Source organism: Tamandua tetradactyla, chromosome 11 (genome assembly GCF_023851605.1).
Source record: "Tamandua tetradactyla isolate mTamTet1 chromosome 11, mTamTet1.pri, whole genome shotgun sequence".
Classification (NCBI taxonomy): domain Eukaryota; kingdom Metazoa; phylum Chordata; class Mammalia; order Pilosa; family Myrmecophagidae; genus Tamandua; species Tamandua tetradactyla.
The window spans coordinates 61,837,323-61,855,346 of NC_135337.1; the positions used below are offsets into that span (position 1 = coordinate 61,837,323).

The window sequence follows — 18,024 nt, forward strand, 5'->3', positions numbered from 1 at the left end:
AAAGTCCAACTGAAAAACCCAATCTGAACTATGATATAAAAGGGTAGAAGTATACTTTAAGAACCTTGATTTCTAAACAAATCCAAATACAAGTGTCATTATTTTTATTAATTCTATGTTTCCATGTAGAAAAGAGGTCATGGTGCTAACAGTAAGTCAGAATTAAAAAAAAATTTTTAAAGGTTAGTACAAAAATAAGAGCTCAAAAAAAAAAAAAAAAAAAAAGAAGAGGTAAATGCAAAAATAGGCTCTTTAATTCCACAGGCTTTAAGACAGTATATTCACTGAATACTTCCAAATAACCACACCAAAATAAATGACTACTACAACTCAGCCTGCATCACAAAATTGAAATGGATTCTTTGTCCTAGTACGAGGCAGAAAAATGCCTTCAGGAGTTGAAAGAGTGGAGATTAAGTAAGGTCCCTTCCTTGAGCTGGTCTAAGAGTTAATGATTTTTAAACACTGTAACTATTTTTATACTTTACTAAATACTTTCTCAGATTTAATATAGTTGGTTCCTGTTCTAGCCTGCTAAAGCTGCCAGAATGCAACACACCAGATATGGATTGGCTTTTAATAAAAGGGGATTTATTTAGTTAAAAACATATAGTTCTTCAGAGGATAGGCAGCTAACTTTCACCTGAGGTTCTCTCTTATTCGGGAAGGCACAGGGTGATCTCTGCTGGGCTTCTCTCCAGGCTTCTGGGTTCCCACAGCTTTCCCTGAGGCTATTCCTTCTAGCATCTCCAAAGGCCTGGGCTGAGCTGCGAGTGCTAAGATGAGGTATGCTGAGCTGCTTGGGCTGTGCTGCACTGAGCTCTCTCATTTAAGCACCAGCCAATTAAACCAAACATCATTCATTGCAACAGGCATTTCCCCTAGCTGACTGCAGATGTAATCAGTGACAGATGAACTTCACATGCCATTGGCTCATGTCCACAGCAACAAAACTAGGCACCTTCACCTGGCCAAGATAACACCTGAACCTAACTACCACATGTTCACCCTTATCAACTTGGAAACTATACACATCACCTTAATGACATTAAAGTGGAAAAAATTTTCTTCTGGCTCTGGACCTATGAATCTCAAAACAAGTTATCTGGTGCCAACATGCAAAGAAGGGACGGTCAAAGGATACATGCTTTCATTTCCATAGGGAGAATTTGGAAGGAACACAGCGGTCGCAAGACCCAAACAGTCCTGAAAATCTGCAGGGCAAACTTCATTGGATTTCAAAGTCTGAAAGTCATTTATCCTTCAGGCTTTAGAAAGTGGCAGTCCCACCCTTTGCCACCTCTCTCTGAATGCAACATTGAGGGACATTAAGGAGACCACCTTTTTCTTGGCCCCACCCTCTCCAAGCATCGGGGCCACACCTGGGGTCTCTGCCATCTCTAGGGCACATGCTCAACCCCTCCATGTGGAGGCAGTCAGGCTCTCCCCAATCACCAAGGAGTGTGCTGTACCTTCTCCAAGGCCTGAGGCAGCATGACTCTTCCACTGCAATGAGGTGGAAGGCCCATTCCTGCTTCGGGCAAACTCACCCTTTTCAAGGATATGGGTCAGTCCAATCTCCCAGCCGGGGTTTCTTGGCTTCAGACTTGAGCTTCCATGGCTCTCACCCTGCAAACTTAAATCCATCCCTTTTCTGTCCCTCTTTTTTGTCCAAACCAACAGTGGTTCCATTTATGCCAACAGTCTCTTCAAGCTCCTCACAGTTCCTCCAAAATCTTCCCCTTATTCATCCAAAAAACCATTCTAACATGTCTGGCATTTGCAAACCGCAGCACCACTTCTCTGGTACCAAATCTGTTCTAGTCTGCCAAAGCTGCCAGAATGCAACACACCAGAGATGGATTGGGTTTCAATAAAAGGGGACTGATTTAGTTAAAAACATAGGGTGGGCCATGGTGGCTCAGCAGACAGAGTTCTCACCTGCCATACTGGAGACCCAGGTTCAATTTGAGATGCCTGCCCATGCTAAAATATAAATATATATAGTTTTTCAGAGGAAAGAGAGCTAACTTTCATCTGAGGTTCTCTCTTACATGGGAAGCACGGGAAGGCACAGGGTGATCTCTGCTGGCCTTCTCTCCAGGCCTCTGGGTTCCCACAGCTTTCCTCAGGGTAATTCCTTTCTGCATCTCCAAAGGCCTGGGTTGAGCTGCAAGTACTGAGATGAGGTATGCTGAACTGCCTGGGCTGTGCTGCGTTGAGCTCTCTCATTTAAACATCCAGCCAATTAAATCAAACATCATTCATTGCAGTAGGCATTCCCCATTCCCCCTAGCTGACTGCAGATGTAATCAGTGACGGATGAACTTCACATGCCATTGGCTCATGCCCACAGCAACAAAACTAGGCACCTTCACCTGGCCAAGCTCACACCTGAACCTAACTACCAGAGTTCCGGAGTGAGAAATTTGTGGAAGAAGAAAAGGTATCTGGAGTTATGAGAATGATGGAAAACTAATTATTGATATATAAGCAATTTTTGTTTGTATTTTTGCTATTTATAAATTATATCTTGATAAGGATGATGGGGATGAGTGCAAGTTAATTAACAGGAAGGGTATTGTGAGATTCTTTCACTGTGACATATCCTATCTCCATTCTTGCCAGCCAATAGGCAGAAAAGATGTTTCCCATCTGGTTTCATATGAAAGGAAGAAATGATAATACTTATTCTTATACCCATGCTTAGGAAAGGGCATAAGTTGTTATTTCCAAAGCATTACCTCTTATGTTTCAGTGAAATAGTAGAAGGTGGAATAATAGACACTTCAAGTTAATGGAATACATGAAAGACACTTCAAGTTACTTACTTTAAACTCCACTCTTTAGGATGTTTTAGTTCAATTTTCTTCCATTTATAATAACTTCTCATAAAGTCTGGATCGTTAAGCACTGAAATTAGAGTAGAAAAAAGGAGCTATATGTATATATTCTTTAATAATATCTCAAAGTTGAAAATAATTCAGTTCTCATTAAGTTGACACATGGCAATAACATACACTATATTTTTCAATAAACTTTTTTTGGGGTGCATGGTCCGGGAATTGAACCCAGGTCTCCTTCATGGAGGGCAGGCGGGCATTCTAACCACTGAACTACCTGTGCACCCTATATTAACTTTTAAATATTGGATATTACTTCAGTCAAGAAGATTATGACTTGCCTTTTCATGAAGGCAATGCTGCCTACCGCCAAAAAGGAAGTCCTTGTCCCTCCCGAAACCAAAGCCAAGAATTTGAAAGCCAAGAAGATAGTATCGAAAGGTATCCACAGTCATAAGAAATGAATCCACATGTCACCAACCTTCTGGTGGCCCAAGATGCTGGGTCTCGGAAGACAGCCCAAATATCCTCGGAAGAGCACCCCCAAGAGAGACAAGCTTGACCACCATGCCATCATCAAGTTCCCCCGACCACTGAGTCAGCCATGAAGAAGACTGAAGATAGCACACTTGTGCTCATTGTGGCTATCAAGGCCAACAAGCCCCAGAGCCAACAAGCTGAGAAGCAGCTCTACGACACTGGCGCGGCCAAGGTCAACACCCTGAATAGGCCTAATGGAGAGAAGTCATATGTTTGACTCGCTCCTGTCTTTGATACTTTGGATGTTGCCAACAAAACTGGGATCATCTAAACTGAGTTTTTTGACTAATTCTAAGTTTTCTTGGTCATAAAAAAAAATATTATGACTTGAAAAATTGTCTCATTATGACTCTTGTTTACTATATAATTTATAGCAATGAAGAGGGTATTAAAATAACTCATATAGAAACTACACCTCTCATAATTTAACAAAATTCTAATTCAGCACTCCAAGCAGAAAAATAAAATCTTAAGAGTTGGAAGCAACATTACAGATCTTGATCTTTCCCAAAGCAAACCTCTTAACAGATGACCATCTGGTCTCTGCATTAATCCATACCCAAAGACAGAAAACTCCACCTTGTTGTTGGGAGATGGCTTTTTCCATTAGCAGATAGTTAAGGGTTAAATGGACCTGCCTAGATGGAGAGCTGAGTAGAATTTCCACTGTTCTGACCTCAGTAACAATACTGAGTAAGTCCATCTCTCTGCCTTGGGATTGAGCCCTCTAATTTGAAACAGCCCTCAAGGTTTGAAGAATAAGCTCTCAAAGGCAGCCTCAGTTCCTTCAACTTCTTTTTAAAGACATGATTTTCTAGAGATTTCTAGAATGATTTTCTAACCATTCTCATCATCCTAGTAGTGAACTTTGTTGATGTTCCTATTAAAATTCGTGCCCAGAACTGGCTCAGACTCTTAATTAAGTTTGAATAGCAAAGATGGAAGTAGGATTATTAATCACCCTTGGTCTGTGCTCTACATTTCTATTAATTCAGCTCAGATCGGCATTAGTCTTATTTGGCAATTACATCATACCCCTGGTTCATAAGATTGCAGTTTAAGTCTTATATAAATTGATTAAGTCTTCAATCAATTCACATAAAATTCATTGAAAACCTACTATGGTTAAGGAACTGGTAGCTTTTACATGCAATATTATCAAGCTAGATCTACAATTCCCTGGACTTACATTGTTGTGTTTTTTGTTCAAAGTAAATGCATGATTTTACATGTCTCCATTAGTAACACAGTTTGTAGCATGTGTTTATATATATGTGTATGTTTACATGTTTACACATATGTTTACTCTATCTATCTCCTGTTCCTTATAATTATTCTGTATACACAGTGTTGAATTATTTAACTAGCTAAATGCTTTCTACCAGCTTGACCTTATCTCAGGCTTCCTTTTCAAGAATGATTAGTTTCCCCCTTCTAGCTTGATGAAATTTGTCATTGATAGAAAAGAAATTAACCTGAATATTCTTTTCCTCTATTAATATCACATGATTTTAACCAGCAGCGTTCTTATTTATTCTTCATTTTTTTTTGCCTCAAACACACAAAACCACACATATAAAAAAATAAGCACTTTCTTATAGATTTTGTTAATAGGTTTTCTATTGGTGTACACCCCCTTCCACCATAGAAACAAATCTGAACTCTTCAGAGTTCTCAGTGAGGCCTACTTACTTCATTTAGATGATTATAATAACTAATATTTGTATTGAGTTCTTAATATATGCTGGGCACATTAAGTGGATATGCAGGTGCTACAACTATAGTACCCACTTTACAGATAACAAATGGACACAGAATGATTGAATAATGTCTTCTCTTTGGGACTATTCATTATTCCTTAGCCAAGATTTTCATTTTACTCTCTCATGAATGTTATTTCCTTTTAAGGTTCTTATTCAAGGATAATTCATATCTTTTCTTATTATTTTTAAATTGCCTTTCCTAGATTTTATGTTTGAATATGTATAGCAGTCTCTTAATTATATATTATAAAACCCAAAGGGATATGGCCACCTTTCTTAAATATTCCCACTAGTTTTTTACCATAGACTCACTTTCTCCACCATTTGAGGCATGAAATCCTACAGTACTCTGTATAATCCATATTTTAACATTTCCTATATTTTATTCCTATTATTTTTTCTCTCATCTGACTCCTACCAATTGACTGTAAATGCCATAGAAAGCTTATCACCACGTTTATCTTTCGTCTCTAACACACCGATCAGTTTCTAGACATAAAAGATACTAAAAGAATGTTTATTAAAAGGAAAGTTTTTCAAGTGGAAATTCCTCATTAGTACCCTATCTTGCTTTTGTGGCCGTTTTCTAATCTGTGATAATAAAGTATCCCACATCACCTCCATAATATAGTCCTTCATCTCATATTGCTGCTCAGTAACACTGCTTCAACTGTTTCATTTTTGTTTGTTGCTGTTATTGTTGTTGTTGTTTCCCATAACACACCTTCTGTCCACCATCTGTATAGTTTTACGTGAATTTTTTTTTCCACTGTTGGGACTGTCACATCCAATGAAATGTAAAATCACCCACTTGCCTTAGCATGCTTCATTTTCATGCAGTATCTCAGGCTAACATAGAGCAATTAAAAGTAGGGTGGAATATTTTTGAGAAATAAAAATTAAGATACAAAGAGTTAAGTGACTAACCTAAATTCACCTAACTGTATGTGACAAAAAACAAAACAAAACAAAAACAAACAAAGGCTAAGGAGTTGCTGACTTCTTTCATCACGCTCTTCCTACTAGAACCTCCCCAACTTTGGCTGCACACTGTAATCACCTGGGGAGCTTTAAAAACTAGTATTGCCTAGTTTTACTCCCAAGATTTTGATGTAATGGGTCTGGGGTGTGACCTTCACATAAAAATTTTTACAAGCTCCTCGGGTGGTTCTAATGATCAGCCATGGAACCATGGTATTAGAATTAAATGGCAATGCCTTTCACATCTTAAGGCATTTGGGCACACTTGTCCTTATTGCTGTCCGAAAGAAGAATATCTTCTAGGGTGAAAGCAAGCATCCACCAGATGCTTCAGGCTGTTTGGACTGTCCTGAAACAGCAAACAAATATCAGGAAGCCTCCATTCAATATTAAAGAGTACACTGGGGCTGAAGGAACTCTTTTTCTCAAACATACATATTTCCTTTTGGGAATGATATTCTGTCATTAAGGCACTGTTGCCCACAACCATATGTATTAGTTTGTTCTCTGCCAAACCTGTTATTTGCCATTCTATAGTGATGGACAAGGAAGAGTGGAGCATCAGTACATTTTCCTGTATGATTGCCTAGGATTATATACATTATGAACTAAGAATTATAATTATTGAAAAATATATTGCATATGTTTCAGAGTTTGAATTTAATTCTCATGCTATAGAGCAATAACCACACTGAGTACTTACTATGTTCTAGGCCTCGTTGTAAGTGCTTTAACTCTACGGGATATACACAGTGATTTTCTCACTTTATAGTGAGGAAACTGGGACATTGGGAGGTTAAAAAACTTTCCCAAGGACATACAGCAAGTAAATGCAGAGCTGGGATTACACCCAGACAATTAGGCTCCAGAATTTATACTACAAAATGGACGATAGTTAAATTACTTAACTTCTCTAGGTCTAGGTTTCCTCAACTCTAAAACAATACTTACCTCATAGGTTTGATATATCACTATACATAACATATATTAAGTGCTCAATAAATATTGGTTGAATAAATGAATTAAAGAATATTAGACTGGGGTTATTAAATATATATATATCTCTGAGCATACTCTGTAAGCCAAATTATATAAGAATAAACTTACTACTATTATGGCACCAATGACAATGTAAAAATTTATTTAACAAAGAAAAGAGTTAATACCAAAAATCAAAACATAACTATTCACTACTATTCATAAAAGTTAAAGCTCTTAAAAATATGCACAAAGGTTTAATAAGCTTTCCAGTGATGAGAATGTATCTATAGAAATGAAGTTATTAGAAGTTTCCCCCTTCGTTTCTAAGTATTTGAAGAAGTGTTCTTTAATCTAGAAGCTTCCACTTCATTATTGTCAGGAAATTAGGCCATTGAAAAGACAATATTGGATCTCAGCCAGCTGACCTATCCAAAGACAAAATGACCAGCAGTATTTACATTTACATTTACATTTACAGGTTTACATTTAATTTTTAAAATTAAGTGTTGGTTATTATTGAAAGAAAGCTCATGAAACATTCTTATAACAATCCTCTGGGGAAGAAGAGGCAGGGCCAATTGTGAAATCTGGCCCCAAGTGCTAGAATCAAAGTCTCAGAAATTCTTCAGAGTTAGAGATAACCATTACCCACTATTCACAAAGAAAGTTGAATTATATACTAGGTTGATGGCAAATGTGAAAACAACAAAATTAAACACTCTGGTGTCAAGTTCTTTTGAGGAATAAGCTGCAGTCAGTGAGTGGTGCTTCATTATTCATCACTCACCACTGCAGTCAGTGGTGCTTCATTATTTAATTGGGCGTTGCTGCCCAGCATTCCCTCCGACATTTCCTTAAGCTTTGGTATGTGCTTCTATTCTAATTTTTTCCTCAGTTTGGAGCTTCCAAGTACTCCTATATATTTACATAACTTCTTATTCTATAAAGTGTCATCCTGTAACAATGTCTTTGTTTTTCGGTTGGAGACGTTGGACTTTGAGTCATCCAGAGAATGCACCAATGTCTATCAACACAAAGTTTGTGTGATTAAAGGTTACCACCTCCCGGAGCCCATCGGGCTCCTTTTTGCCTCACACTTAGTAGGTGCTCAATGCATGTTTGTTGAATTAACTAGGCAGCACCCAGCCACAAACCTTCAAAATCATGTAAACATTTAAACACTTTGGCATTGAAAACAACAAAACCTTTTATACTATTAGAGTTGCTAAAGACTAGGTTCATAACCTTAAACAATGTATTTCTTTACTGCTAGTCTGCAAATGAGGGAAGAAAGTAATGTGTGATTGAAAAAGACAATAACTAGCTCCTTCAAGAACAGTGATTTCTTAGACATTATTGATCTCAAGCAAAAACTTACTTGACAAAAATCTGTTCAGTTTAGTCACGTTTTGTCTTAATTTGTGCCTTAATAAAACTAAATACTATTTTTTGAGTGATATCTTGTTCTCTTGAAACCAATAGGAGACTATCACAATGATGAGAGGAGATAGGATGAATCCCCATATTAAGGCAATGGTCACAGGGGTGGCGGTGGAGTGGAGGAGAGAAGCATTCTTAGAGCTGCAGGAGATAAAATCAACAAGGCTTAATGAGGGAGGTAAAGAAGTCTACTTGGACAAGTAGCTGACGAATGGTGAGCTACCACTAACCAAGAGAGGTTAAAAAGGAAGGACTGGTTTTAGAGGAAAGATTATGAATTAACTTTGGGGCACCTTAGATATGAGATGCCTGAAAGACATGTAGATGAGATGTCCAATGAGCACTTGTAAATATGCATGTAGAATTCTGAAGAGGTGTTGCATAGAGCTGTGGCTTTAGGAATCACTGGCATGTAGGGTAAGGGAAACCATGATGGTGGGTGAGGACTTCTAGAGAGAACAGATGGCGAGGACTGAATGAAGAAGGAATTGCTAAGAAAAGAGGCAGAAGAATCCTTAGGAAGGGAAGAGGAGAACCATGAGGTGAAGGGAATCAATAACCTTCATAAGATTGAGAAGGTCGTTTTATATTTTTCCAATTGGCTATCTTTCCTTCTGGCTTTTAACCAGACTTCAGTTCAGGGTTCTATTCAAAACAGGAACTAAATACTTATTGAATGAATAATGTATAGTGCTAACAGAGAAGTTTATCATCCTCACATTGCAAATACGTGTCAATTAGTCTTAGAAAGCAAGACAACCTGAGAATAATTCAGAGATTAATATATACTAATGATTTAGGATTAGGCTAGATCACCTTACATGGAGCTCTGTAACATTCTGTGGCTTTCGACGTGGCTATTCCAGACCATGTTTTGTAGTAATCATTAAATGGGATTGCTTTAATTGATCTGAAAATATAAATTAAAATCAGACAATGAGTAGCTTGCAAATTTGCTCTTTAAAATTGCTTTATCAGACTGGACTGTTCAGAGAGCAATCCACATTAGGTCACAACACATTAGGCTGTTTTGCAAATTTGTAGTAAATCTCACATATTTATTTTGTCACTAATAAATACAAATCATATACATGCAGAGATGCTCAAATCATTTCTGAAATTTGAATAATGTCATGACTAACAATAAAAAATGAACTTTAAGGAAGCCTTATAACAGTAAAATTTTTCATTCTACACTAAATAATTTTCTTAAAAGTCTAAAGTTTAGCAAAACCACATATTTTATTTTTATCATGAGGAGAGAATAAAAGCAGCAGAAATTTTACACAGATCTGGCCATTTTCAAAGAGGGGAAACAATTTTTTACTAATATTCCTGTCTGCACTTTTTCTTCTCTGTACTAACATTACCACATCCTAAGAGGAGAGCATACAATGTTATGTACTACATGGGAACTATAGAGCAGTCTCTCCAATAACTGCATTTCCAGCTTTTTCTCCTACAACCTTTTTGAATACTGAGATGTCCAACACTCTATAGACAAAACATTACTTTAGGATACTTTCCAGACATGTGAAATCATCAGTTAACTGGTTTAAATAATGCTTAAATATCAAATGTAAAAGGCCTTATATTTTCCAACTGGTCCTTAGAGGAAGAAGCAACTTCAGTTAGAACACGATTAGTAGCATTAATTTTACAGTAAGTCATAGGTACAGTAAATATTTGACTCAATTTTGAAATTAATAGGTGTAAAATCTGAACGTTTTAATGAATTAATTTATTTAAAGAACAACTATTGACACCTGATTTTAAAACTGGTATTTTTCAATGTGTTATTACTTTTGCAATCACATTTAATTTAGAAAATTGAAGCACAGTGAAGATAAATTAATCACTACTATTATTGCTTCCAGAGCTTCACACCGTGCTTTATATTACTAAATGATATACCAAACTACATTAATTTGCCAACGAAATGTTTCAGAATTTGGCAACGGAGGTAACAAAATGAAAGGCTGCATTATATCTCCTGCATGAAAAGCTTGTGATCAATTTGCAGTCACAGATCATTTAACAGGCAACAATGACCCAAGAGGAAGGAAACTGTCAACACACTGTCTCGTGAAAAAAAAATACACCATCTTCAAGTACAATCGTCTCCATTGTTTTTTGTCTGTTTGAGAACGACCCATGACCCTTTCGTTCCCAAGGGTGTACTGTTCAATTTCAAACTGTTAGCCTTCAGGGGTTTTCTTTTTTGTTTCCCAAGAATAATTAAAAATATTACCCTAAAAGGTATGGCTTTAGTATAGTTTGAATACACAAAGCAAAATATCTTAAATATTTGTGAAATTTACATTTTCAATTCTCTAAAGAAAAAATCCCTTAAAACAAGAGGACAGTAATTACATTCTACTATTATTTAGATAAGCCACTAAACCTACAGGGATATGTAAAGTATAAAAAAATTCAGGTATTTATCATTTCAACCAGTAATGGGAATTTATTATTATTATTCGAATTATGCAGACAAAAAAGAAGATGATTTAAAATTGAGCATCAGCGCTTGTTACCCTTTTGGAAAAATAAGATATATTCCTGGACTAGTAAATAGTACAGCTTTACATATTAATATGACTGTTATATCGTTTAACAGACATTTGGAGAATACAGGAACAGACACTTCTTTGGTTCTTTGGCAGTGTAAAAAGCGCAATAGACTTGAGGAGGGAAATATCATTTTGTTTGATGCCATCAGGGAAAGAGTAACTTGGGAGCAGGCCTGGAAAAAAGGAAGAAGGCATTTTAGGCCAGGGAAACAATCCTAGGAATAGCTCAGATGGGAATGAGTCCGGTATGTGCATGTGAGTGCATTCAGAACATGTAGGGGGAAGGGATGACAGTAATGAGACAATTGATTTGAGTGGAAAGTTCCAATTTCCTGAGTGGGAATCTGATAAAGAAATTGAAGCCAGGCTATGTAGTATCTTCAAATTTAGACAAAGAATAGATAAGAGTAAAGTCAGTAGAATTGATTTGTCAGGTATAGAGAGTGATGGGAAGAATTTGAATAAGGCAATTATGAAATTGGTATTTGGCAAGAGTTTTCACTGACATTATTATGAAGGGTGAATTATATAAGGTAGAGGGAACAGTCAGGAAACAAATTCAGGAGATACTGAGAGCTAATACCAGAGTGTGAGCAAAATTATGAAGAGGAGTGTAACCAAAAATCAGGATTTAAGGGATCATTTTGATTACTGAATCATTATATAGATACTCCTTTTTGCTCTCTGGTATAGTGGAGTAGACAAGGGAAATACCATATTCTTTCTATTGTAATCTAGCTTGATTGATCTCTGATAATGATTTTATAGGCTTTATCTTTTGTTCCTGTAATTGTAAAAACCTTGTGACTAACTTTCATTTGTATCCATTATCCAGTTTTTCAACTTTAGAGTCTCATAATCTACTAAAGACAGCCCCATGTTTATTAATGGAGGGTCTTGGGTCAGTCCCAGCCCCATGTTTATTAATGGAGGGTCTTGGGTCAGCCCAGAATTAACTCACCCCAAGTCCAAAGTTATCTTAATGACCGAGACTGGATCTAACCAAAAGGGGCCCACCTGACATGCACAGTAGTGTAGACTATAACCTACAAGTCAACTATACCTCATTATAATACTAAAAATCATACCCATCATTACATTAAGGCTGCTATTTTCTTACATACATTCTGTGAATAAGCACGTAACCAATCTGTGCATGCTCAATAATCAGATCACTTCTAATTACATCATCTGGGGCCACTGTGCTCATTATCCTAAACCCTGCCCTTTTTCTCTAATAAAACCATCAGAATTGTCACAGTTTGGAGAGATGGATTTTGGGCCAACAGGCCATCTGTTCTGCTATGCACCTAATAATAAACTTATTCTCTCTTTGAAACCCCAGTGTCTTAGGAATTGGTCATTGAGTGCATTGGGCAAAAGAATCTACTGCCTTTGCTCAGTAACAGAAGGAGATGAATCTAAGATACAATGCTAAAGAATTGACTGGACTGGTTGCCTGATAGGGTGTGAAAGGTGAAGGAATTTGAAGGTCAAATTCCTAGAGACTGGAAGACTAGTTAATTTTGCTATTAATAGATAACATCAAGTTAAACTAAGTTGGGTTTTAGATATGGGTTTTAGGGGATGATAGGATAGGAAAGTAGAAATTACCTTAAGAATGTGATTGAGTGAGAACTTGGGGTAGGAAATAAGACATTTGGATCAAATCAGGATAAAAATTGATAGATGAAGCCAGAAGGTCAAAACAAACTTCCAAAATATAAGTGTTTAGAAAAGAAAGCAGAAACCAACTCAGTGTTAGGGAAGCAGAGAAGCAGTGAAGCAAACAGAGAAGATCTTTAAGGGTAAGACAATCGTGGTAGCCATTTCAGAGGAGCCACATTGCAGTCATAACTAAAGCCTGATTAAACCCTTAAATATTCTGAACGGAATCTTCCTCTCCACCATGGTATAGCTTAGCAGTATCATGGCTAAGAGTATAGGCTATGGAATCAAAGCCTACCTTGGTTAAATTCTTTTAACTCTTTCTTGGCACCACAACTTACTGTGTGAGCCAGGGCAAGCTATCTAACCTCTCCATGCCTGTTTCCTCATCTACAAAATTAAGAGACATTTCTCAGGTGATTGTGGTTTAGCACCCAATCAGCACTCAGTGTAAGCTAGTCGTCTTAATTGCCTTGGATGAAAACCTCACCACTTCTTTCCTGCAAACGCTAAATAGCTTCCTAATTGTTTTCCTGTGGCGGTTTCTCCCTACTCCAGGTTATCATACCTCTGCTTGAAAACCATGTGTGGCTATCTATTTCTGTAGAACAAAGTCTAAACACGTTCAGAGAGAACTCAAGGCTCTTTACTATCTGGCCATTTCCAATCTTTTCTTCCACCATGCTTCCTCACATCCATAGGCTCCATCACATGGAACTACCTGCCATTCCTGAGCATAACATACTGTCATACTCCTGTATCTGTACAAGCAGTTTTACCTAGAGATACTTCCCCTTTGTGCCTATCAAACTCTTACTCATCAAGGTGTTCTTGTCTAGGAAGATTGTTAAAGGGGCCAATAGACAGCCCATACTTCCTCCATCATGTAGAAGCCATGCAGTCTGCTTTAAGACAGAGGCCTGAGGGTTCAGGGCTATGTAACCATGGAGAAGAGAGTTCAGGGACAGATAACGGGCCTCAACAGATTCAATCAGACTGAAGTTTAATTTACCTTCCTAGCATGTCTAGATTTCTGGGAGTGTAAAGTCCTGTAATGTTTTTCTTCAAGATTGCCTTATTATTCTAGGTCCTTTGCATCTCTATATACATTCTAGAATGAGCTTGTCAATTTCTAGAAAAAACTGCTGAGATTTTTATTGGGATTGAGCTGAATGTATAGATTAATTTGGGAAGAATTAGCACAGTAATAATACTGAGTCTTTCCCAAGCCACAAACATTATATATCTATTTATTAAGATCTTCTACTAAATTTCTCCCAGAAATACTTTGTGGTTTTCAGTATGGCAGCCTTATACATCTTTTGTTACATTTTGATATTGTTGTAAGTGGTATTTTTAGAATTTCATTTTCTATTTGTTGATTGCTAATATATAGAAATATAGTTAATTTTTAAATGTTTACCTTATATCCATGGTCTGTGCTAAATTCATTTAATTTTCATGCTTTGTATATTCAAGTGGATTATGTACATGACCATGCTGTCTGTAAATAAAGATGGTTTTAATTTCATCCTTTCTATACTTTATCGATTTTATTTCTTTCCTTGCCTCAATGTATTGCCTAGGACCTCCAGTACAATTTTGAATAGAAATGGTGATATTGGACATACTTATTTCTGAATTCAAGGGAAAAGCATTCACCCTTTCATATTTAAGTATGAGGTTGGCTGATGGATTTTACTCCAAATAAAGGTTATTGGAGAAAATCGAAATTTCCTTCGATTTTCGGTTCCTGAGATTTTTTTTACCATGAATGGGCGTTAAACTTTAGTAAATGCTTTTCTAAATTCATTGAGATAATTTTATGGTTTTCCCTTTTATTCAGTAAATCTGGTGTGTTGCACCGATTGATTTTAGAATATTAAACAAATCTTGCATTCCTGAAACAAACCCTCCTGTATTGTACTTTTTTATTTACCAGTGGATTCAATTTGCTAATATTTTTTATATATCTATGTTCAGAGAGGCATTGGCCTATAATTTTTCTTTCTCGTAGTAGTCGCAGGTTTTAGATTCAGAGTTTAGAACTTTGAAAGTCACTGAAAATGGTTATCTTTATAAACTTTTTATTTCAAAGTAACTTTAGATTTACAGAAGAACTGTACAGATAGCTTAATAACTTTTAATAAGATCAACTTTTTAAAAGTATATTTTACATGCAATAAAATGAATAAATTTAAAGTCTATAGACTGACAGTTTTGACAAACGAATACACCTGCAGGACCACTACTGCAAACAATATCTGGACTATTTTCATTACTCCAGAGAGCTCCTCATTGCTCCTTCCCAGTCAAGCTCCCTCGACACTTTGGACAATCACTGTTCTGATTTCCCACCATAGACGAGTTTTGCCTGTCCTAAAACTTCATAAAGTGGAATTGTACACTATGTATGGCTCTGTTACTGTGTTTTCTCACTCAACATAACCTCTGCATTATTATTCCACTTTGTAGTCATTCATTCTTATTGCTGTGACTATTATATTTATGAATATAACAATTTGTTTCAACATTCAACTGTTAGACATTAGAGTTGTCTGGAGTTGGGATATTATTAAAGCTGCTATAAACATTTGTGTACAAGTATTTTTGTGAATATGTTTTCACTTCTCTTGAGTAAATACTTAGGCATGGAATTACTAAATCAGAGAAGATGCATGTTTAACTCTTTAAGAAACTGTGTCCCAAAGTGGTTCTGGGCATGTAAAATGGTACAACAATGTACACAACAATATAAGACAGTGCCAGTGACTCCAAATCTTAACCAATACTTTATATTGTTAAGTAATTAATTTTAGCCAGTGGTGTGAAACTGGCTCATCCTGGTGACTAAAGTTGATTTTAGCATTTCTTCCCGACTCTGCTTCAGGCTGGTAGCTTGAAATGAGTCATGGTGGGAGAATTATGCCACTGAAATTGGCAAATGCTGCAAATCAGACCTTTCTCCCCAGACAGTCAGCTATTAAACATTTACCAGCATCTCACTGATTTATACCACTCTAATGTGTATGAAGTGGCATCTTATATTTTATAATTTTTATTGTCATATGGAGAACATAAAAATTTCCCATTTTAGCCACTTTTAAGTATACAATTCAGTGGTATTACATTCACAATGTTGTGCTACTGTCACCACCATCCATTACCAAAGCTTTCTCGTCATGCCAAACAAAAATTTCACACTCTTTAAGCATTAACTACCCATTCCCTCTTTCATTTCCACCCCGGGCAACCTATAATCTACTTTCCAGCCCTATGAATTTGCATATTCTAGTTATTTCATATAAGTGAAATCATAGACTGTCATTTTGTGTCTTATTTTACTCAACATGGATGCCTTCAAGGTTCACCCAAGTTATAGCACATATCAGAACTTCATTCCTTTTTAGGGCTGAATAATATTCTGCTGCGTGTATATACCACATTTTATTAATCTCTTATCTGTTGACGAATACTTGAGCTCCTTTCACATTTTGACTATTGTGAATAATACCACTATGAACATTGTTGTATGAAGATCTGTTCAAATCCTTGCTTTAAATTCTTTTGAGTATATACCCAAAAGTGGAACTGCTGGGTCATGAGGCAATTGTATAACTTTCTTAGAAAACACCAAACTTTGCTTTCCACAGCAGCTGCACCATTTTACATTCCTAATAAAATGTACAAGCATTCTTATTTTTCCACATCCTTTTCAATACTTGTTATTTTCCATTTAAAGAATAATAATAGCCATTCTAGTGAGTGTGAAGTAGTATCTCATTGTGGTTCCGATTCACACTTCCTTAATGACTAATGATTGAGCATTTTTTCATGTGTTTCTTGACTGCGCGTGTTCTTCAGAGAAAATTCTATTCAAATTCTTTACCCATTTGCTAATTGAGTATGCTTTTTGTTGTTGAGTTGAAGCAAATCTTTATATATCTAGATATAAACCCTTATCAGATATATGGCTTCCAAATATTTTCTCCCATTCTGATGGTTCTCTTCTCACTTTCTTGGTAATGTTCTTTAATGTACAAATTTTCAAAATTTTGATGATATGCATTTTGTTGTTGTTGTTGTGTAGGCTTTTGGTGTAAAGTCTAAGAATTCATTGCCTAACACAAGGTTCTAAAGATATTTTTAAGTTTTCTTTGAAGAGTTTTATAGTTTTAGCTCTTATATTTAGGTCATTGACCATTCATTTTGAGTTGATTTTTGTATATGGTGTGAGGTAAGGATCCCCTCACTCTTATGCGTATGGATATTCAATTTTTCCAGCTCCATTTGTTAAAGAGACTATTCTTTCCCTTATTAAGTGGACTGGCACCCTTGTCAAAAATCATTTAACTCTATGTGTGAATTGATTTCTGAACCCTCAATTCTATTGAGCTATATTGTGCCAATACCACAGTTTTGATTACTGTATTTTTCTAATAAGTTTTGAAATTAGAACTTTTGACTCCTACTTTGGTCTTCTTTTTCACATTGGTTTTGGCTATTCAAGGCTCTTTGCCCTTCCATATGAATTTGATCAGTTGTCTTTTCCACTTCTGCAAAGAAGGCTGTTAGGAGTTTTTTCCTTTTTTATCAATAATTATAATTTTCTTAGAGGAGTTGTAGGTTTACAGAAATATCATGCATAAATTATGTAAAATACAGAATTAAAAAATACCATTCTCTTATTAATACCTTGCATTGAATGTGGTACATTTGTTATAATTCATGAGAACATTTTTATTTATAATTGTATTATTAACTATAGTCCACTGTTTACAACAGGGTTCATTGTTGTACCATTCTAAGTGTTTTCTTTTAATTTTTATTCTAGTAACATACATACAACCTAAAATGTTCCCCTTTTACCCACATTCACATTTTTAATTCAGTGCTATTAATTCACAATGTTGTAATACCATCTCCATAACTCATTACCAAAACTTAAAATCAACCCAAATTCGGTACAACTTAGCATTAATTCCCCATTCCTTATCCCCAACCTAGCCCCTGGTAACCTATATTCTAGATTCTGACTCTGTTTGCTTATTCTAATTTTTTCATATTAGTGAGATCATACAATTTGCCTTGCGTGTCTGGCTTATTTCACTCAACATAATGCCTTCAAGGTTCATCCATGTTGTTGCATGAATCAGAACTTCATTCTTTTTATGCTGAGTAACATTCCACTTTATGTATATACAAGATTTTGTTTATATATTCATTGGTTGATGG

At 36.1% G+C, this 18,024-nt stretch overlaps 1 protein-coding gene and 1 pseudogene across 9 annotated transcripts in view; one reads left to right on the forward strand and one right to left on the reverse strand.

The window, feature by feature from the left end:
- UBE2U (ubiquitin conjugating enzyme E2 U) overlaps window positions 1-18,024 on the reverse strand; it is a 112,296-nt gene that overhangs the window by 50,302 nt on the left and 43,970 nt on the right. For 6 of the 9 annotated variants that reach the window (XM_077120717.1, XM_077120719.1, XM_077120716.1 and 3 more), the window contains 2 exons: window positions 9,370-9,458; window positions 2,832-2,913 (listed from right to left, as the gene is read on the reverse strand). In XM_077120717.1, the coding sequence (XP_076976832.1) occupies window positions 2,832-2,913; window positions 9,370-9,458 (171 nt within the window). Of the gene's footprint in view, window positions 1-2,827; window positions 2,914-8,501; window positions 8,690-9,364; window positions 9,459-18,024 lie in introns of those variants that run through there. The other 3 variants (XR_013159437.1, XM_077120722.1, XM_077120721.1) reach the window with 3 other exon arrangements.
- On the forward strand, window positions 3,191-3,654 carry LOC143650202 (large ribosomal subunit protein uL23 pseudogene; annotated as a pseudogene).